This window comes from Lagenorhynchus albirostris, chromosome 3 (genome assembly GCF_949774975.1).
Source record: "Lagenorhynchus albirostris chromosome 3, mLagAlb1.1, whole genome shotgun sequence".
NCBI classification, from domain to species: domain Eukaryota; kingdom Metazoa; phylum Chordata; class Mammalia; order Artiodactyla; family Delphinidae; genus Lagenorhynchus; species Lagenorhynchus albirostris.
The window spans coordinates 170,199,396-170,221,203 of record NC_083097.1 but is presented as its reverse complement, the minus strand read 5'-3'; the positions used below and the strand labels follow the sequence as shown (position 1 = coordinate 170,221,203).

The 21,808-nt window shown below is 57.4% G+C and overlaps 2 protein-coding genes across 2 annotated transcripts in view; both read left to right on the top strand.

Annotated features, from left to right (window-relative positions):
- Nucleotides 1-5,159: 5,159 nt before the first annotated feature.
- Nucleotides 5,160-11,126, top strand: DIRAS1 (DIRAS family GTPase 1). The gene is made up of 2 exons (XM_060146754.1): nucleotides 5,160-5,257; nucleotides 7,987-11,126. Exon 2 carries the CDS (start codon nucleotides 8,054-8,056, stop codon nucleotides 8,648-8,650), a length of 597 nt encoding a protein of 198 aa, XP_060002737.1. The 5' UTR covers nucleotides 5,160-5,257; nucleotides 7,987-8,053; the 3' UTR covers nucleotides 8,651-11,126.
- Nucleotides 11,127-13,015: 1,889 nt separating this feature from the next.
- Nucleotides 13,016-21,808, top strand: part of GNG7 (G protein subunit gamma 7) — a 155,685-nt gene continuing 146,892 nt past the window's right edge. The window contains exon 1 of the mRNA XM_060145756.1: nucleotides 13,016-13,135. The gene's annotated coding sequence lies outside the window, so the exon portion shown is untranslated. The remainder of the gene's footprint in view (nucleotides 13,136-21,808) is intronic.

Sequence of the window (21,808 nt, the reverse complement as noted above, 5' to 3'; positions counted from 1 at the left end):
ATCAAAGTTGAAAGCTGAGGTAAGAAGAAAAATGGTCGTCCCATCTGATGGGGGCCCCGGAGAGGCCGACCTCACTCCTGAGGTCCCCCGGCTCATGGTGGCCGTGTCCAGGCTAGACCAGGGTCTTCTCGTCTAGGCCAGCTCAGTGGCTCCATCTCCCCCACACCCGCTCTGACACGACAGGTGCCGTGTGGTGACAGCTCTGGCTGAAGAAGCCTGTGGGTTGGTCACCCACCACCTGGGGCCCTGGACCAGCCCTGACATGGAACTGGACGTTGGCCACGAAAGCCTTCATCTCTGTGCAACTTTGCGCCATCTAGGACGCGTCGCTTTGGGATCTGTGTGCGTGTCTCATGGAGGAGAGGGGGCACACGCCTGCTAATGACCTGTGTATTGCTTGGTGTCAACCAGGCACAGCCACCTTCACTTGGACACGAGCGTTCCCAAGTAGCACAAACGCCTTTCTGTTTAAAGAAACAAAACTCCCAGCACAAAACACCACCTTTATCTGGATGTGCCTGGCTGGGTCAAGGCCACCCCTAGCCGCTTGGCTGCGACCAGGCAGGCTCCTGGCAGCACGATTATGGGCGCCCAATGCGGGGGCTCAGCAAGCAGGAGGGTTGAGCCAGGACTCAGCTCTGGTCCTCGGTACAGCGTCACCCTCACCGGCCCTGCCGCCCCGGAGCCGAGTGGAGTCGGAGCTCCCAGTGCCAGCCACAGCTGGATGCAGTCAGCCGGGTCCCCCTCCTTGATCTGGAGACAAAAGAGTGGAAAGTTAGGAGGCGGCACCCAGGACTCGCGGATTGAATCAAGCGTAATAACAGTGTCGCGGCTTCTGTTGTCTGCTGTTTGCGTTTCTGGTGGAGAAGTTATTAGTGTGGAGCCGGGGAGGGGGTCGCCGGTTCCCAGCCAGTCTACATCTTCTGGGCCCTGAAACACAGGCATCGGACGGGATGCTGTGTCCCTGCACGCAGCGCCTCCAGGCCTGCCCTGACCACCAGCTCTGGACCCTCAGCCTTGCCAGGAAGAGAGGGTCATGCAGCCCACATGTCCCAGCCCGTGTGCACCCTGAGCTGTCTGTCAGCTTTGGTACAGAGCCGGTGACCGACCCACCTGACATTTTGAGAGCCTCCTAGAGGCTGGGACTCCTGAGGGCAGAAGGGGGCTGCTGCAGGGCTTGGGGTGGTTCTGGGAAGACCCTAGAATTCTTCTCCTGGCTGTCAGTTGGCTGAGGCCAGATTGGGCTGCAGAAGGGAGACCCCGTCCCTCCCCGACCCTGACACCCTCCAGGCCTCTGCAGCTCCTGGGGCAAGGAAAGCTGACCTGGCAGACCGCAGTGTTCTCGCCGAGGGCCCAAGTGATTGCTGTGTGCCCAGCCTGGCAGGAGAGAGCCGGGATGGGCAGGTGGGCCGTTTAGAGCCCCCCCTCTCAGTGCCTCGGAGGCACAGCTGAGGTGCTGCGTTTAAAGCAAAGGAAAAGGCCGCCACGGTTCACATGCCCTCTCCTTTGAGGGACCGGCCGGGCCTCCTGCTGAGCTAGTCTTGGCTGGGGCAGGGCCAGAGATTTTTCATTTCTTTCTCTTTTCTTTTTCTTTCAGCTGCGCCGCACGGCTTGTGGGATCTTAGTTCCTCCACCAGGGATCGAACCTGGGTCCATAGCAGTGAAAGCCGGCGTCCTAACCACTGGACCGCCAGGGAATTCCCAGATTTTGCATTTCTACCAAGCTCCCAGGGGATGCTGGTCTGGGGACACATTTGAGGTCCATTGCCCTACCCCAGGGTCCCCCCAGCACTGCTGACGTGGGGCTGGGTCATCCTCTGGGGGGCCGTCCTGGATGCCCTGGGGTGTGGAGCAGCCTCCCTGGCCCCACCCACTCAATGCCAAGAGCCCACCCTGGTCATGGCAACCACAAATGTCCCCAGACATCGCCCAGGGTCCCCTGGGGGCAGAATCACCCCCAGGGGAGACCCACTGTCCTGGAACCTAAGGCAGCTCACATTCTAGCAAGGGAGACAGATGATAGATGGACACAAAATGTGATAAGTGCCCTGAAGATAAGCAAGGTGGAGGGAGAGCCACGAAGGGAGACAAAGACTAATTTAGCAGTGTGGTCAGCGGGGAGTCTCTGAGGGCCTCACTGGAGTCAGAAGATGAGTGAAGAGCTTTTCTGGCAGAGGAAGTGGCCTGTGCAAAGGCCCTGAGGTCTCCCTGCATGTCATGGTCCTTTTCTCTGACTGATCAAAGCTGTCCGGCTCTCTGTTAAAGGATGCAAGTGTGGCAGGGGTTCATCCTGCTGATGGCTTAGGCCCCAGTGACCCCACTCCTTGGAGGTGTTGATGACAACACAGCCCCGTATGTGCAAGAGCCCCTCAGGCCACTCCCAGGGGCTAGGCAGGTGGCTTCAGTGAAGGACCAGCATCTTCCACCAGGGGCTGGGGTCCAGCTCCCACAGGAGCTGGTGGGCAGAATTTGGGCTCGAGACACCAGCCCATTCATTTTTTAAGGCAAACTGTGTTTTGACAAATGACCTTCTTATTTTTAAATGTTGACACCAAAGTTAAAAACAAATAAAAACCTCTGTGGGCCAAACAGCATCGGTGAGAGGCCGTGGCACCCAGCCTCAGCTTCGCCCACATAATTGCATTAATCCCGGGAGCACAGAAAGAACAGAGCATGAGACCCAGCCACCTTCCTCCCTGAACGGTGGGTCTGGAGAGCGGCCCCCACCCGGAGCAGCTGGCAGGAGGCCCATAGGCTGCAAGGCCAGGCGAGGAGCAGGGACCTCTCAGGTGAGTTGCTGTCCCTTTACATTTGAGAGGACTTCTGCAGATCAAGGACAGCCAAAGTCCAGGTGTGCGTCCCTGGGCCAGGCCCCCAGACAGCCTGGGACAGCAGAAAGGCTGGCTGTGGCTTCAGAACCTGATGGACCCGAGCTCCAGCCCCAGCCCGGTCTCTTCCCAGCTGGGCCACCCCAGGGGAGCCGATCCCGTTCTCTGAGCTGATAAAACCCAACCCTCTCTTGCACTGGTGCATGAAGGGCAGGGCTCTCCCGGCCGGCCACGGGAAAGGGGGCACTGCCGTCCTAGTTTGGGGTGCTCGGGTGGGCGTTGAGCCCCGTGCCTGGGAGAGCGAGGGGGAGACTCTGGGGCCTGTCCTCTCCTGGCTCATCTGGCCCGGAGCCTGGCCTGGGAGCTATAAGTAGCAGCTGCAGAGTGCAGCGTGCCCACACTCCTAGGCATGAGTCAGCCTGCCCCCGCCTGGGCTGGTGCCTGGAGGAGCAGAGGGCCGGCCCAAGGCTGGAGGCCCGGCTCAGTGCCCCTGGTCACTCAGAGACGGAAGCAGGCAGGCAGTCGGAGCAGGAGGGAGCAGGGCTGTCATCTCTGAGCTCCTGTGTGCCCAGCAGCCCCAGGAGGGTGGACGTCATGCCCGATAGATCGCTCCCAGCAACGCTGGGAGGCAAGACAATGGTGATCCTCATTCACAGATGGGGAGACTGAGGCTCAGAGGAGCGCTTGGCCGGGACGTGGAGATCCACAGGGCTGTCTCCATCGCTGGCTGAGAGCACTTGGAGATGTGGGGCTGGGGCCGGGCCACCCTCTGTGGTGCCCCACATGGCCTAGGACAGGGCAGGAGTGGGGTGTGTCCGGGGAACAGCTTCAGGCAGCCGGGGTTGGATGGGGAACCGGAGGGGAGCTTGGGTCAGGTCGGGAGCAGCTCGAACGCCAGGCTGAGAAGCTGGACCTTGACCCGGAAGTGAAGGAAGCCAGGGGTGGCATGAGAGCAGGGGAGTCTGTGCGGTGAAGGCCAGGGTAGAAGGAGGGCTGGAGGGGGCTGTCCTGGGAGGCCAGGAAGGAGGCAGGTGGGATGGTCCAGGTGCTAGAGGCCGGGAGGTGCAGTGGAGGAGCTGAATCAGGGAGAAATGGGGCCCTTCAAGCCCCCAAAGCAGGACGAACCTCAGAGGCCCGGCCTCTGGGGGAGCCAGATGGTCTTGGGGGCAGTGCCCACCTCTCCAAGGGAGCAGGAAGGGTCTGGCTCAGCCAGAGCCACAGACATGTTGGGTCAGCAAAAATCAAGGAGCCAAGAGCCAGAGGAGCCCTTGGGCTCCAGCCGACCATCTGCTCACACACCTCATGATGGGGAGCTCATCACCCTACAAAGAGCCTCTTTCACCCTCCGACTGCTCTGACCCCAGAAGGTCCCTCCTTGTGGGACCCTTAGTGTCAGCCTATCCATCGAGGGGTGCCTGCTTCTAACAGGCTTGGGCCCTGGGGCGTTCTCACGCCCACCCCTGCCTGGTTCAGTTGCTGTTTCCCAAAGCCCAGTCTTCTCTGAGATGAGTCTCCACCCTCCCAGTCTTCAGGAGGGAGGGGTGATGGTACCCTGTTGGCTTAAACGTGGACACACAGAAGTCAACCGCACAGACGCTTCCCAAAGGCAAACGTTTATTCTCAGAGACAACTCCTATTTGATGAAGATAACATTTTCCTACCAGAAAACTGCAAATCCATTTCCCTTGTCTCCCTTTGTTCACCCCCAGCTTCAAAAGCAACTGTCCTCCCACCCCACCCCCGCCCCCAGCTCAAGGGCCCAAATGCCATCTCTGCCTCGGTGGCCTGCCCTTAGGGGCACCCACCCAAACCAAGTCCCACCCTGCCAGGACAAATCCAACCCCCCCCCCCCCCGGGATGGATACTAGTCTCCAGGTACGTCCCCACTGCCCCGAGCCCCCTTGGGCCACTTCTGCCTTCTCATACATCTATTGATTGATTGATTGATTATTCATTCCATCAATGACCTCCCCGCTGAGGGGCCCTGCCCTGGACCCTCACCCCCACCAGCCCAAGGGTGTCCCGTTCTGTTCCCCCAGGCCCCTTGTCTGCAGTTCTGTCAACTGGCCCCTTCTCTTTGCTCCTGGGTGACCTCGGCTCTGCCCCCATCTTGCCCAGCGGCCGGCTGCTGGGTGGCCCTGGGGTGCGCCAGCTTCCTCCCGGGGAAGAAGACCCCACCCCTATGGCGTCCCTGGCAGGAGCCGGTGTTCACCGGGCGGGGGTCCAGATGGGGCGGCGGTGACCTTGCCCGGGGGCGCGGGGCCGGGGGGAGGGGCGGAGCGCGGCGCCCGGCGGCGGGCGGGGACGGGCGGGGACGGGCGCGGGCGCGGCGGCGGCAGCAGCTCCGGCGTGCGGGGGGCGGCGGCGCCCGAGCGGACACGGAGACGGCCAGCAGCAGCCGCGGCGGCGCCGCAGGGACGAGCGCCCAGGTAGGAGGCCGGGGCGGGGGACCGGGGCGCCGGGGCCCGCTGCGTCCCCCCGCGAGGCCCGCAGGTCCTCTCCCCGCGCGCCCTCCTTTGTCCGAGCCCCACCCTCCCCGGCCGCGGGGCCGGGCCCTCCACCGGGCCCCGCTCCCCGGTCCGGCTGGGCCCCGGCCGGGCCTCCCTCCTCGTGCCCACCTTGGACAGCTCCCTCCCGGCATCACCCCTCCCCCGCGGTACTGACGGGCAGCCTTTCGGCCGAGCCAGCCCCTCCTCCGGCCCACAGGAGCCCCCCTGGGTCCCGCTGTCAGGGCGCCTCCAGGAGGAGGAATCGAGTGGGCCCCGAGCCCGTCTCCCCGCACCGCCGACCCGTTCAGCTCTCCTGCTCCCTCTCCCAGCCGAAGCCCTCATCCAGGAGCCCCTCCTCTGGTGGACGGCCCTCCCCCACCACTTAGATCCTCCTCGGGCCCAGGGGAGCCCCCTCTCCTCAAAGCCCTCACTGGTCACGTAGTCCCTATGTCAGACCCCCTTGGGGCAGGCAGCCCGAGCCCCCAGGCCCTCCCCTGGGTGGGGCCTGCTTTCTGCACCTGAGGTCGCTCCAACCTCCCAGTAGCAGTGGGCTCCGGGGACCCAGGACCTGGCACCTTCCCCTGTCCCGGGAGCCTCAGGGTGGGCTGCCTTGCACAGGGCAAGGACCCCAGGCTGTGTAGCCAGCCGGGGCCGGGTTCAAATCCTGCTCTGCTCTGCCACCTCTCTGCTGTGACCTTGAGCCCATGCCACCCCCTTTTGCGCGTTGGTGCCCACAGGCCCCTTCCCCCAACCCCAGCCCATGGGAGGTGCAGGTGGCTTTCAGATGGCACCAGGTGGATTCCTGGCATGGGTTTGTGGGTTATTGAATGGGGCTCCGAGTCAGGGATCCCAGGCCCCAGGCCCCGGTGGGCCCCTCCCGGAGGACACCCCTGCTGACAGGCCTGGAGCACTGCCAGGGGGTCTGCACCCAGAGCGAGGCAAGGGCTGGGTCTGGGGTGGAAGAACGGACGGTCACCAGCCACCCCAAGTCCCTCGGCCAGTTGTGGTGGTGACCCCTGGCTGCATGCTGATGAGCTCACTTCTTGGGGTGCCCACCCAGGAGAGGGTAGCGATGGCAGAACAGGCTGGCAGCCCTGCCAGCCCCCCACCCCCAAGTGCTATGCATGTCACCAAGATGCCTAAAAACAGTCCCCCACGAGTTAGAACCGCTAAAGCTCCTACAAGTTTGCCTGGCACGTAATTTGTGAGGTACGTGTCGGCTGTTACCTTCTCCGTATGTCTTTTTCTGACACACCTGGTACTTTTGATCACTGAGAATGTGCCTTCCCAACCCACGACCAGCCGAGTGCTTTACACCCTGGGCCTTTGTGATTGATAACCACGTCCGTCCATCTTTACTGAGGGCTCTGTGTGCCAGGCACCTGGTCAAGGGCTTTATCCAGCTTATGGCACTGCTTGTGCCAGTGGCTCCGTGGAGTGGGCACTGAGACTGCTCCCATTTCACAGATGAGAACATAGAGGCTCGGGAACATCAATTTACTTGCCCGGGTTTTCACCGCCAGGGTCCTTCACACCATTGGGTCTTGCTCCCCCCCCCTCCCGCCCACCACACACACACCTGAGGGAAGTAGCATGGGCTGGGTGCAATCTTGCCATATCTTCTCTATCCCATTGTAGACTCCGCCCCATGTTATGGGACCCTCAGAGCTGGCTGAGAAGGAGGCAGGGAAGGGGTCTCTGCTGTTTCTATAAGTAAGGACGCAGATGCTTGGAGACAGGCTTCCTGCCTTCCCACCCCCAGGTCACAGTTCTTCTCCCACCTCCATCATTTCAGGAATTGCTGTGCTGTGTGACCTCCCGAGGTCACTGGACCTCTCTGAGCACAGGGTAGCTGAGAGGGGTGAAGAGGACCCCCTCGCAGGGAGTTCTGTTCCTACGGACACATCAGACCTGAGCGGGAGGCCAGGGCAGGCCAGACCATAGTCTGGGTTTGGAGTTCAGGGAGCGAGGCTTTCTCTCTTTAGGCTAAGTTTTACTTTTCTCACCTACAGCCTGGGCTGCTGTGGGAAACCCGCTTCATGATTTGCAAATTCTTGGACCTCCAGCACCAGGATCACAGTTAGGGGATGAGGGGTGGAGAAGAGCTTTAAAATGCAAGTTCCCAGGGCTGTGGCCCTGAACCAAAGGATTCACCACTTCCAGGGCTGAGGCCCTGCAATCTGCATTTTAAAGATGCCCTACCACACAGCTCCCACGAGGTTGACGAGCCTCTGGGCTGGGGTGAGAGCAGGGAGCCTGTGATGGCCGGAGAGAGGCACCCCTTTACTTATTTTGCGGAGGAGAAACCTGAGGCTCAGGGTGGCAAGGCAGCTTGCCCAGGTCACAAAGCCAGGGAAAAGCCAGTGCCACCTGGGGGCTGGGGGAGCATGCAGGTGGAGAAAGCAGTTGGTGTGCACCCCACGCTGGCATCTCCATGCCTCTTCCAGCCCAGAGACCACTCCCCCCCCGGGGAAGGAGTTTAGGCCCCAGATTTCATTGAGGGGAAGCAGACAGGCAGAGGGTCTGGCTCTGAGCCTGTGTGCAGGGCAGAATGGCAGAGTCGACCAAATCAACCGGGATGCAGGAGAAATGCCGCTCCTCTGAGAGGCCGACCTTCCCACCCCCTCCTAGTGGGTGGTCGCTCTTGTCTGACACTCCTCTCTGTGCAGGGTTGGTCTGGGGTTCTAGCAGCCGAAGCGAGCCCTCCCGGCCCCACCCCGCACCGCCGCGTGGAAGATGCCTGAACAGAGCAATGACTACCGGGTGGTGGTGTTCGGGGCGGGCGGCGTGGGCAAGAGCTCCCTAGTGCTGCGCTTCGTCAAGGGCACGTTCCGGGACACCTACATCCCCACCATTGAGGACACCTACCGGCAGGTCATCAGCTGCGACAAGAGCGTGTGCACGCTGCAGATCACCGACACCACGGGCAGCCACCAGTTCCCGGCCATGCAGCGGCTGTCCATCTCCAAGGGCCACGCCTTCATCCTGGTCTTCTCGGTCACCAGCAAGCAGTCGCTGGAGGAGCTGGGCCCCATCTACAAGCTCATCGTGCAGATCAAGGGCAGCGTGGAGGACATCCCCGTCATGCTGGTGGGCAACAAGTGCGACGAGACCCAGCGGGAGGTGGACACCCGCGAGGCCCAGGCCGTGGCCCAGGAGTGGAAGTGCGCCTTCATGGAGACATCGGCCAAGATGAACTACAACGTCAAGGAGCTCTTCCAGGAGCTGCTCACGCTGGAGACACGCCGGAACATGAGCCTGAACATCGACGGCAAGCGCTCCAGCAAACAGAAGAGGACAGACCGCATCAAGGGCAAATGCATCCTCATGTGAGCCCAGCGCGCCCGCCGCTGGCGCCCTGCTGTCCTGGCCCCAGGCCTCTCCCCACGTCCTGTGCCCCCGCTGCCCCCCTCCGCCTCCTCTTCCCTCTCCTCTTCCTTCTTTCCCCTCCTCCCACCATCTCTTCCACTTCTTTCCCTCCAATGTCTCTGGCGATGAGGCCCTGCCGAGCCTGTGGCAGACCTGGGGCTCCAGCCCAGCTCTGTCGCGCCACTCTGCCTTCCCCTCCCTCTTTGCCCCGCCCCCCGTCCTGTCTGTACGCCCCGCCAAAGCCAAGCGCTGGAGGTGGCCCCCTTGATCTGCACATGGGAAAACGGGGGAAGCTGCCTGTCCCCACAGGGACTCAGGAAGCCGGTTTTTCCTCCATCTCCGTGTCTCCCAGGACTCCCACCTCTGACTCTGCCCCCTGGGTGCCCCCAGCCAGACCTGCACCCTGCCCCTACATTAGATCACTGTGACCTTGCCGGGGAGGAGGGAGTTGAAATGCACATGGACCTCAGATTTTCTTTTCTCCAACTTGGTGTTTGACATACACTCCCCTCCCCCTTCCATCCCTCATGACCTCTGGCCTGTGCCGCCCTCCCCAGGTCCCAGACCACCCCTCTTGCCCCCGTCCCCACGGATTGGTGGGGGGCCTTGCGGGCTGGGTCTCAGGCCGCCAGGCAATAACCACAGGGCTCACAGCAGTGCCCCGCCAGCCCAGAATCTCACTCCTCGCCCCGCCTGGGCTTGGGGTGCAGGCAGGGAGGCCCGGGACCGGCCGATGGCCACGGCACAACTCCAGGGGACTGTCTGGAATGAATATGGAGGGACTTCCCGGACATAGCCCGCAGACAGAGATCGAGACAGTTTGTCGCCGCCGAGCCCAGGGCAGGGAACCCGGGGTGCTGTTGAGGGGTTGCCGGGCCCTGTCCAGAGGCAGGCATCCGGACCCAGCACCGGCAGGATCTGAGGGGCTGGACGCAGAGCTCTGCCCAGCCCGATTCCTCCCACCTACGGGGCCCCCCGGGGGGAGCGCACCCAGGAAGGCGTGGGTCCCCGCCACCACTGTGAGATTCTGTTTCTGTGAGTGTCTAGATGACACCACACTCACGGGACCCAGTGAGGCCGTGTCGGACAGTATGAAGGTGACCTGTAGGCCTGGGGTGGGGTGGGGGGCACCCCTGGGATGATGCATTGGGCCCCTTGGTGCGCTGGGCGGATGGCTTGTGTCTAAGCGTGTGTGGGGGGCTCCTGTGTGTGTGGTGGTCTGTCGTGTGATCCCAGTGTAGGGTGTAGGCAGGGGTGGGTCATGTGGTTGCCAGGAGGACCAGACACCTGTGACGTGTGAGCCTTGGCACCTGCAAGGGTGTGACTGTGTGCAGCTGCGTTTTCGGGAGTGGGTTACGGGATTTAGCAGAGAGCATCTGCGGACCTGTTTGTCCTGACTGTCTGAGGAGCACCACGCCTGCTGCACTCTGTCGTAAGGGGGCTCTCAGCCCAACATCTGTATCCATCAGCTGTTGCTGGGGAACACAGGAGCGCAAACTCAGCAACTTGCAGCAGCACACATTTGTGGTCTCAGCGTGAGGCCAGCTGGGCTGTGGTCTCATCCAAAGGCATGACCAGGGACAGAGCCACATCCAGCTCATGTGCTCCTGAGCAGCGTTCAGTTGCCTGTGGTCTCAGGACTGAGGGTCTCAGCTGCCTGCTGGCCGTGGCTGGAGCTGCCCTCAGCTCCCTGCCTCCTGGGCCTCTCCCTGGGGCCACTCACAGCGCTGGTGTCATTAGGTGCAAGGAAGCGGCACGTGTGTGTGTACGTACGCATGTGCACCCGCAAAAGAGAGGTCATGTGACCACGTGGACTGTACGTGGGTAAGAGGGACTGTTTGCGTCCATCTTGGTAGCAGTGTGTTTTTTTCCTTCTGCATCTGTATGGCTGTTCACTCCGCAAATATTTACTGGGCCCACTGTGAGAAGGAGGGAGTGTGTGTGTGTGCACGTGTGTGTCACCGCCCGGCGTGTGGACAGGCCCACGGAAGAACAGGTAACATCCTGTCTGAGCACTGCGGAACACCCCTGTCCTGTGGCGGGTCCAGGGCCCACCAGCAGCTGGTGTTGACCCCTCCCACTTGAAGGTGCCGGAGAAAGTGGGGCTGCGCAGGGGTCTGCAGCCCTTTCTCAGGGACACACCCTGATAGCACAATCTCCCTGGGGCTCTGCCTGCCTCCTGGCCTCTCCTGCCCCAGGCCCTGCCCCGACCCTGGGGTTCTCCAGCAGGAGGGGGCCCAGAGCCTGCCCCAGCTGCTGGCCCGTCCTGCCTCGGCACCGCTGGGTCTGGGGACCGTGCCAGGCCACGCTTGCTGTCCCCGCCCCTGCCCCCTCGCCTCCCGCATGTGGGTGCCCCCCGACCCCGCTGTGGGGTCTGTGTAGCATTCGCTCTACAAATAGTCTTCCTGCAATAAAGAAGTGGATTCCGCATTCCCCAAAAGTGCGCCTTTTTTGGGTTGGGGAGGTCAGCTCGCCACCTGTAAAGGGTGAGAGAGACCAGAAAGATGGGGGTGAGGGATGGGTCTGTGGGAAGAGCTCCGACTTTTGTGACGAGGACTCTGGGGCATCATGGGAACATTTCAGTGCTTCACCCCTGTGACCCCCACAAGAGATCACACCAGCCCTGCTGGACCCTGTACTTCCTGCAGCCATTGAGGTGATCGGGCAGGCACTATGATCCTCATATTACCTGGAGAACAACCTGCAGGATGTAAAGCAACTATACTCCAATAAAAATTAATTAAAAGAACAACAACAACAAACAAACCTGCAGGGCCTCAGTTTTCCCATCCACTAAATGGCTCAGGGCAGATTTCGTGAATTTATAAACACGGCCGGGACTAGGGTGAGAGAGCGAGGCACTCACCACGTGTGACAAAAAACTCAGCCATCTAGATACATATTTTACTGCAATATTTAATGTAAAGGAAGTCATGATGAACAGAACATCACTATTTTTGAAATAAAGACAGGATCTGACAGGGCTGGGGCTAGAGAGTAGCAAAGGAGGTGGTTTGCACCAGCGCAGAATCAAATCTTGTCTTTCTTTAAAATTTTAGTTATTTTGTTCATCATGGATTATTTCTGCATTTATTTTGACTTTTTGAAATATGGCATTTATACAGTATTTATCTGGATGGTGAGTGTTTTGGGGTGCCCCTTTAGGTTCAGGATTTGAGAAAAGTGCCTCACTTGCCTCACCCCAGGCCTGCCCTAATCTGTTTTTGGGGCTGCAAGAATCGCCAGACCTGACTTTTCAAGAATGCCTGGAAATCTGGATTTCTCTTTGTGAAACAACCTGATTTTTAAATGTTGGCAACGAATTTAGATTTTTATAGCATTTGTGGGCCACCAGTTTGCAACCCTTGTGCAGACAGTAATTCCTCCTGTGGGATGGAGCTGGGGAGTGAGATGCTGTCCCCAGGCACCTGGTTCTGCCTGTGCACTGCAGGGGGTGAGCAGGGAGGTTCCTGCAGGGATGACAGCAGCCGTGGGGGGGGGCCCAGCTGGGAGGCCAGCAGCTCAGATCACAGAGTAACAGTGTTGCACAAAGTTCTGGAAGTCCCAGAATACGGTGGCTCCATCCTCCTGTATAGGAAAGTCTCCCCTCCATGACCGCTGGGTACTTTTGGAGACAAACCAAATGTTTCCCAACATCAACGAGGGAGCATGTTAAAAATGCACATTCCAGGCGTTCAGTTCCTTTCAGGATTCTGGTTCATTCGATTTGGGTGGGGGCCCAGGAATCTGCATTTTACAATCAAGGCCCAGGAGTTAGGATATTAAGAAACCCTGGACAGGGTTGGGCAAATGACCTTGAGTTTAACCTCTCCGAGACTCAGTTTCCACCCCTGTGAAACGGGGGGTAATATCGTCTCGCCTCCTAGGCTTACGCAAAACGTTCAACGAGAGGAAGCAGTTATTATTATTGTCTTGCAGGTCAAGCGACTGATTAGGAGGGGATATTCTCCCCCCGCACGTGAGGTAGGATTCGGATTTGAAGCCGCGGCCCCACCCGGATTCGAACTCGCGAAACGCCTCGCGCCTCCTCGACGTCACTAAGTCACCTCTGAAACTCGGCTCGCCGCCCCGCTGCGGGGTGCCCCACACTGTACCTATTTGCGTATTAGCATAGCTCCTCCCCCCTGCGCGTTCTCCCCTTGCGGGTGGCCAGCAGCGGTGCCACTCAACGCTCCGCCTCCCGGCCCCCGCCCACGCCCCACGCCCCACCCCCTCTCCCTGGCGCAGCCTACCCCGCTGCCTGCCCTGCGCCCCGCCCCGAGCCCTGGCTCCCGCCGCCGGCGCCCGCGATTGGCCGCGTTGGGCGCCAATGCCCGCCCCGTGCGAGCCGCCCCCGCCCCCGCGGAGGGGAGCGAGCGCTCGCGGGCCCGTGGTGGGTTCGGCTGCGCTGCGTGAGGGGCTGAGGCGGTCGTGGTGGCGCGAGCGCAGGTAAGGGCGCGTGCGGCCGCGATTTGGGCCAGGGTCTGCCGCCACCGCCTCGAGTGCCGGGGGCAGGGCGCGGCCGGTGCGGATGGGAGGCCCGGGCGGCCGCGGGTGGCGAGTTCTGGAACGGCTGCGGACGGAATCGGGGGTCGGGGTCTGTGAGGAGGGGCCGGGAATCCGTCTTAGGGGTTGGGGTCGGGGTTCCTGAAGGGGGTGCTGGGCTGGGGGTTTGGGGTGGAGTTGGAGGCTGGAGCTGGGGGTCGAGGTTAGCTGGGGAGGGGACTGCGATGGGGTTGGGGGTCCCGGTGGCCGAGGAGGGTGATAGAGGAACTCGGGCTCAGGGTGAGCTGGCGCAGGGCCAGAGAGCTGAGTTGGGGGGAGCCGAGGGAAGAGGGGGCTTCAGGCTCCTTTCAGAAAGCTTCCGAGGGCTATCAGGAGAAATGGAGAGTTAGAAGTCTGTGAGTGATGAGAAAGGAGGGGTGGGGGAGGGAGGTGGGATAGAAGCTGAGAGACAACCCCCCCCCGGTTTTGCAGGAGGTTGATTATTCCGGAGGAAATGGGGGGATCTCGGTTAGAAGTCAGTTATGAGGATTGTGGAGGGGAATCCCCCCCACTTTGGCTAATCACCTGGTGTAGAAGGGGGCATGGGGCAGAAACCCCTTGGCAAGGCAGTGAGCTGCAGGAGATGGGCTTTGGACACACTTTGCAAGTTCGGTTTCTGGGAGGCAGGGTGCAAAGGGGAAGCAGAAAGGCTCGTGTTGGTGACCGAATTTTCCAGGAATTTGGGGGCTCAGGAGCCCGGAATCAAAGTGGGAGTTTTGTGGACAATGATATTGAGGGAAGTGGGTGGCGCTTTTATTTTTCCTGGGGAGCGGGGGTTGCTCAGGGCTGGAAGGTGGGCGGTAGAAGACAGGCAGCAGTGATGAGCAGCAAAGAGCCTTCACCCTTGCTAGGTGTCAGCGAGGCAAACGCCAAGTTCACAGACTTGTGCAGTCGCGTGCTGTGGTCTTGCACGGGTTGAGAGTGTAGCGGGCTCTGGAAGGTGGGCCTGTGTCCCCATGTCCACTCGGGCTGCTTGCTTGGCTGTGTCGCCTCTGGGGATTTAGTTTACTCCTCTGTAAAGTTGGGATAATAAAATAGGAGCAGGTACCTCACAGGATGGCTGCGAGGGTCAAATGAGGGGATGCGTGTACCTTGCACGCTCCTGGCACATGGCAAGGGTACATGTGCGTTGATAATAATGTTCTAAATTAAGGTTTTTTGGGGGGGAGGAAGGTGGGTGGGTAGAATTACTGGGTTGTCAGGGAGGGGAGAGAAGGAATCACTTGAAGCTTGACACCAGTCCCTCAATCTTGGGGTGCACATAAGAATCCCCTCTGGAGCTTTAAAAAAGAATCTGCAAAAACAATTGTTTCTTCATGTTATTAAAAATGAGGGGAAAACAACAACAACAAAAGCCAGGTCTACGTGCACCTGCCTGGATTCTGAAACTTTATCGAGGAACAAGCACATCTACTTAAGAGAAAGCTTCTCGGGTGGTTTTGATTAAGCGTACCCCACAGGAGCCGTTCGGATGTGTGCCCTGAAGGGGACCACTGGGCCACGATTATATGAGCTTTACAGCTTGGGTTCACGTGATGGACCAGGGTCTTTCCCCTTGGCAGTGCTGACAAACATCGCACTGCTGGCATTGGGGCTGGGTCTGTTGGGGGGCCGTCCTGGGCACTGGGGGGCGTGGAGTAGCATCCCTGGCCCCATCCACTCAATGCCAGGACTCCTCCCCCGCCAGTGTGACAATGACAGATGTCCCCAGATGTCACCCCCTGCCCCCAGGGAGCAGAATCACCCCTGGTGGAGACACCTTTCGGAAACAAAACTAAGTTATTTTCTCCTTTAAAGGTCACACCTCACCTTTGATCCTTAGGAAGTATGGCCATTCAGATTTGGGTTAGTTTTTATATCATCTCGTGTTCTGGTTTTGAGAGGAAAAAAAAAAAAAATCACACCGCTTTTAGAGAATTTTAGAAATGCTGACTTCTTTCTAGGTGGGTGTTTTGTGTGGCTTTTGAACACCTATACTGATTTTGAATATAGGATTAATTGATTGGCTGCAGTCACTGGAAGGTGCCTACATTTGCGATTTGTTTCCTTGGCTGTAACCTAGTGCAGGAGGCTTCTACAGGAGCTTGAGTTCTTCCAGTGGTTCTTGGTCGCCACCTGCAAATAATTGTGACGGAGGCCATTGTTTTCTGCTCCATGTTTCATAAAGCCTGGGGCCCTATAGTTTGAAGGGAAAGACAACTGAATGTGAATTACCCTGACACACAGACAGTTCAGCTTCCTGCTTACTGAATGGAAGCATTTTTCTGGGTACACCCTGTTGTGGTGTAAAATGTGCCGCCTTCTCACCAAAGTGTTATTACAGGTTTTCTCATTTGCATCTGGAAACAAATAGTCGTCTTTAAAATTGTATTTCCTATGGCATTTGTGTTGTTTTCCTTTGGCTGTGCCGAGGGGCATGCAGGATCTTAGGTCCCCAGCCAGGGATTGAACCCGTGTCCCCTGCAGTGGAAGCGCACTCTTAACTACTGGACCGCCAGGGAAGTCCCAGGCATTTGTGTTCTTGAAGCTCCTGTGTAATTTCTTAGGGAAGCGTGGTTGGGCCAGGCTTCCATGACTTTGGAACTTTCTGGAGCTTTCTAGAGAGGACGGTACCCAGGACAGTTGCGTGAACGCTGGGTGTTGACCCAAACTTCAACCCCTTCCATTGCTCCCTGCAGGCTGCTGTGCCTTCACAGCCCAAGGGAGATGGGCCGAGCCACGTCTTCGTTCTGGGAAGGTTTGTCTCCTGCAGGCCCCGTCCTTGACGATGTCAAGGTTTGCCATGTTCAATGCTCATTTCAACAGCTCTGGACCTCGCTTTTCACTGCTTCTCTCTTGTGCTGCCCTTGGGCATGGCGTCTCCCTCTCTCTCTTCAGGGTCTAGAGAAAAGTCTTCATTCTGTATGTCACCCAGGAGACCTCAGAGACCTGACTGGGTCACTGAAAAGGTGGGTGACTTGTCCCAGGCATTCACATCCCGGCCCCTCCTCGTCCACGCTGTGACGTTGCATCTTGTCCTGCAAGCTGGTGGATGGGGGGCTTGTGGGCAGCTCTGAGACTCTAACAGAAAGAGTGCCAGTTCTCCCTGAGAACCTTGCAAAGGGCAAAAGTCTTACTTTTTTATTTTTTAAATTGAGGTACAATTGCCATTTCATAGAACTCAGCCGCTTTAGCGCACAGTTCAGTTTTTTCGTACGTTTATCGAGTTGAGCAACAATCTCTAGAAACCCGTCTTAGAACCTTCCATCACCTCAGTAAGATCTCCATCCCCATGAGCAATCACCCTGATCCCCCCTCCCCAGTTGACAACCACGAATCCACTCTCTGTGTCTGTGGATCGGCCTGTTCTGGATGTTTCCCATCAATGGAATCACGGACTGTGTGTCCTTCTGTGTCTGGCTTCTCTCTCTGAGCATCGTGTTCTCAGGGTCCATCCATGTGGTAGCAAGTGTCAGGGCTTCTCTCCTTTCGTGGCTGAGTGACGTTCCTGTGTGTGGAGGGACACGTGTTTATCCGTTCACCTGTTTGTGGACATCTCGGCTGCTCCCACATTTTGGCGCTAAAGAATCGTGCTGCTATGTAAATGGTTTTTTTCCTGGGCATTTGACAGCCCACTAAACTGAAGCTCAGAGGTTGGGGGTGGTCATGCGGGCATCAGCACCCCCGGATCTGCCTTTCTCTCTCCCGTCTGTGTTTCTTCCCCCCTTGAGTTAAGTGTTTCCCCGTCTCTCGATCAGAACATCCCAGCTGGCAGATCAGCCTCTGGTCTCTCCCGCTCCGATGGGTTGACCCCCCCCCCCACCCGTGACCAGAATCTTGTCTCTAAAGCTGAGATTGGTTCGTCATTTTCCCGCCACCTTCACCAGCTCATCACCCACTCGACAAAATCGAGATTGCTTCCTTGGCCCTTGGTGGCACCGGGGAGTTGGGCCCACCCCACCTTCGGAGTGACCTTCACTTGGCCTCCAGTTACCACCGCTCCCGGTCCTCCTGGCCTCCTGCCCAGCTCAGGCCCCCCGGCTTTCCTGGATGGTGCAGTGTGCTGTCTCCTTTGTCTGAAATCTTCCTTCCTTCCTTCCTTCCTCTCCCCAACAAAGGCTGGTTGTGTGCCTATTTTAAGCTTCAGACCGGGTGCCAGGCTCCGGGAGCACCACGTGAATGGGACGCTTGTGTGCGTGTGGGGCGCAGCGTAGAGACGGGGCCCCGGGGCCTCTCTGTCCCTGGCCCGGCTCTCTGAGTTGGGGTCCCTGGGGGTGGCGGAGATGGGGGCCCAGGCCTGTGTGTTCCATGAGCTCCCCAGGTACGCGGCGACAGGAAGAAGTCTGTTGGGGGGCGGAGAGGTGGGGATGACACCTGTGCATAGGACGTCAGGGGCAGAGGCCAGAGAGAAGGTTTGCACCGAGAAGTTTGCCAGGGTCAGGGTCTCCCCCGTCCCTGGGCACGCTAGACCCTGGGGCTGGTCATCCTCTATCCGGGGCCCTCCTGGGCACCGTGGCTGTGGAGCAACTCCCTGGCCTCCACCCTGTCGATGCCGGGATGCAGTGCCGAGGGGGAGAAACTGATTTGTAGAAGTTGCTCCCCTTTTTGGAGTTTCTGAAAATTAACTGTTTGGAGATGATAAAAGACAAAAAGATGACCCATCTTTGCAGTATGTCAATTAGTTTGCTTTTCACGACTGTGGGTGTGCATGGGAGTGTGCATGTGAGTTTCCGCAGCTCTTTGCTAACATGATGAGGTGCCGGGCAAGGGGCCAGGTGAATCTGGGGTGCAAATTAATTTGAAACCTGCCTGCCAGCTCTGCTTTGTGACAGTTACTAATGATCATATCTTTTGTCCTTGGTTGTCAAGACCGTGACCCCTGCCCCTGCCTTCTTAAGAAGCTCCTTAATTTGTTGGACAAAAGAGTCAAGAGAAATCAAAAACAGGAGATGAATCCAGCCAAGTCCGTGCAGCTCCCGTGCTGGAGCAGACAGGCTGTGGCTGGGAGGGTCAGAATAAGGCCCCGGCCCTACCAGCCCTGTGTTTGCCTACTTGTGTGACTTTCCTGGGGCCCCCGTAACAAAGCGCCACAGACCAGGTGGCCTGAAGCAACAGAAATCTGTCTTTTCCCAGTCCTGGAGGCCAGAAGTCTGAAATCAGTGTGGGTCGAGCTGCGCTTCCCCTGGGGGCTCCAGGGCAGGGTCCTTCCTGCCTCTCCTGGCTTCTGGAAGGTGGTAGTTTCCAGCAACTCTTGGTGCTCCGTGGCTTGTAGATGCATCTCTCTGGTCTCAGCCTCGGTCATCGCGTGGCCATCACCCTGTGTGTCTGTCAAAGAAAACCCAGGGCTGGACGGTAGTTAGAACAGTAAAAACAGACTTTACCGTGAAACAATTGCAACGGGGAAAAGAAACCTCAATGTAGAACTAGGCTCCCCTCTGAATACAGCACGGACAAGCGGGGACGCACAGCCGAGGAGCCGGTGGGGGTCTGTGGATGGAAAATGGCCAAGAGGAAGCATAAGGGAAGATTCTGGTTAAAGGGACCTCTGAAGATTCCAGCTGCAGGTGGCCGGATCAGACATCACCTGGGGGAGGGGCTGAGGAGCCGTAGCAGGTATTGGGAGTTATCAGATGTGGAGGCTGGGGGGGGGTCTCAATCAACCAACTTAGCAGGATCCTTGTTAAAACTGGACGACGCAGATGAACACGGGAACCCAAACGTCGAGGTCCCATTGAAAAGTTCAAGGTAGCCTGAGTAGAATCGGGTCAAGGAGAGCATCTTTATCAAGGCTCACGCGTGTCCACGTTTCCCTCTTCTGAGGACACCAGTCATTGGCTTAGGGCCACCCTACTTTAGCTCGATGACACCCACAAAGATGCCATTTCCCAGTCAGGTCCCACTCCCAGCCACCAGGCCTAGGAAGCGCACGTATCTTTGGGGGGGGACACTGCACCCCACGCCACCTAGAAAGGGGTCACCCTCATGGGGCGGGAGTCAGCTTTTGTGGGGCACTGTGGTCCTAGTTTCTAAATGCGCTTTTCCCCTCTCCCCCCGTTCCCTCTCTCTGAACACCAGAAAAGTCAACATTGGCACCATCTGACAGAAAATGGAGAACTCGGGGCCTGACTGGGCCCCTGGGAGGAAGCGGGAGTTTTCAAGTTCTCAGGGACAGGAGCGTGGAGGAGGTCACAGGTTACCTCGCAGCCCCAGGGAAGCTCTTGGTTATTTGTCATCTGTAGGACGGGGCAGGAACACCCTCCTTGGCCACTTCCAGGTTGTGCAGATCCAGTGAGGCGCCTCTGGAGGAGCTGGTGGGAATTTTCTGTAAATATGAGGCGTTCTTGTTATTAACGTGATGGGTTTGATTAAGGCAGCGTTTCTCCTCAGCAGTGTGGACACTGGGCGTCCGTCCGGTCATCCTCTCTGGGGGGCTGTCCTGGGCACTGTGGGGTGTGGAGCAGCCTCCCTGGACCACACCCACTCGATGCCAGGAGCCCCCACTCCTGATAGCCATAGATGCCCGAGACATGGCCCAGTGTCCCCTGAGGGGGCAGAGTCACCCGCAGAGGGGAACCATTGGGCTGAACTATGTCTAATAAGATTTTACAATTCTATGATTGCACTAAAGTAAAAAGATACTTTTTTCAAATTTTTAAATTTTAATTTTATTTATTTATCTTTGGTCGCATTGGGTCTTCGCTGCTGAGCACGGGCTTCAGCAGTTAGCTGCTCCACGGCATGTGGGATCTTCCCGAAGCAGGGCTTGAACCCGTGTCCCCTGCATTGGCAGGTGGATTCTTAATCACTGCGCCACCAGGGAAGTCCCCAAAGATACTTTTTTTAATAGACTTTTTTTTGCTTATTTCTTTTTGTTTTCTGTTTTTATTTTTTGGCTGTGCCGCACAGCATGTGGGATCTTAGTTTCCAGATCAGGGATCGAACCAGCACCCCCTGCACTGGAAGTGCGGAGTCGTAACCACTGGACCGCCAGGGAAGTCCTTTAATAGACTTTATTTTTTTTTAGAGCAGTTTTAGGTTCACAGCAAAACTGAGCAGAAAGTACAGAGGTTTCCTGTACGCCCCTGCCCCCCATGTGGACACAGCCTCCCCCATCATCACCGTCCCCCACCAGTGAGACTTTCGTTATAGTCAAGAAACCTACGTGGACATGTCACTATCACCCAGTGTCTGTAGTTGACCTGAGGGTTCCCGCTTAGTCTTGTATGTTCTACGGGTTGAGACAGATATATACGGACATGTGTCCACCTTGACAGTCCCATGCGGAATAGTTTCACTGCCCTAAAAATCCTCTGTGCTCTGCCAGTTCATCCTCCCTCCCCATTATTTTGTTTTTATGGGCAAGGAGCTAAGAACAGCTTAGTAACCTTGAGTGCCCGTAGGGACAGGTTTAACTCTGTAGTGTACGGAGTTTTATATGAATTATTTCTCCACGGTCTCCACTCCAAAAAGCCATGCTGTCCAAACAGAAACAGGATTTGGGCCTCAGATGTAATTGTATTTTTAAATTTTTTTTTGGCTGCGTTGGGTCTTTGTTGCTCCACGTGGGCTTTCTCTAGTTGGTGGTGAGCGGGAGCTGCTCTTCATTGTGGTGTGTGAGCTTCTCATTGCTGTGGCTTCTCTTGTTGCAGAGCATGGGCTGTAAGCGTGCGGGCTTCAGTAGTTGTAGCACGTGGGCTCAGTAGTTGTGGCTCGCAGGCCCTAGAGCGCATGGGCTTCAGTAGTTGTGGCGCACGGGCTTAGTTGCTCCTCGGCATGTGGGATCTTCCTGGACCAGGGCTCGAACCCGTGTCCCCTCCATTGGCGGGTAGATTCTTAACCACTGCGCCACCAGGGAAGTCCCTATTTTTTAATATTTTAAAATTTTATTTTATTGAAGTATAGTTGATTTACAATGTTGTGTTAATTTCTGCTGTACAGCAAAGTGACAGTTATACACATATATACATTCTTTTTTTTTTTTTTAATTTTGTTTTCTGTTACGGTTTATCCCAGGAGTTTGGATATAGTTCCCTGTGCTCTACAGTAGGACCTTGTTGTTTATCCATTCTAAATGTAATAGTTTGCATCTACTAACCCCAAACTTCCCTTCCATCCCTTTCTCTCCCCCGCTCCCCCTTGGCAACCACAAGTCTGTCCTCTATGTCTGTGAATCTGTTTCTGTTTCATGGATAGGTTCATTTGTGCCGTATTTTAGATTCCACATATAAGTGCTATCTTATGGTATTTGTGTTTCTTTTTCTAACTTACTTCACTTAGTATGATAATCTCTAGTATCAATGTTGCTGCAAATGGCATTATTTTGTCCTTTTTTATGGCTGAGTCATATTCCATTGTATCTATGTACCACATCTTTATCCATTCATCTGTTGATGGACATTTAGGTTGTTTCCACGTCTTGGCTATTACGAATAGTGCTGCTATGAACATAGGGGTGCATGTATCTTTTTGAATTAGAGTTTTCTCCAGATATATGCCCATTTGGTGGGTCGTTTTTAGAGCTACTGAAATATCTGCAGGTTGAAAATGTGGATTGAGAATCAGAGCATCTTGGAAAGTCAGTTGCGGAAGGGCCCCGAG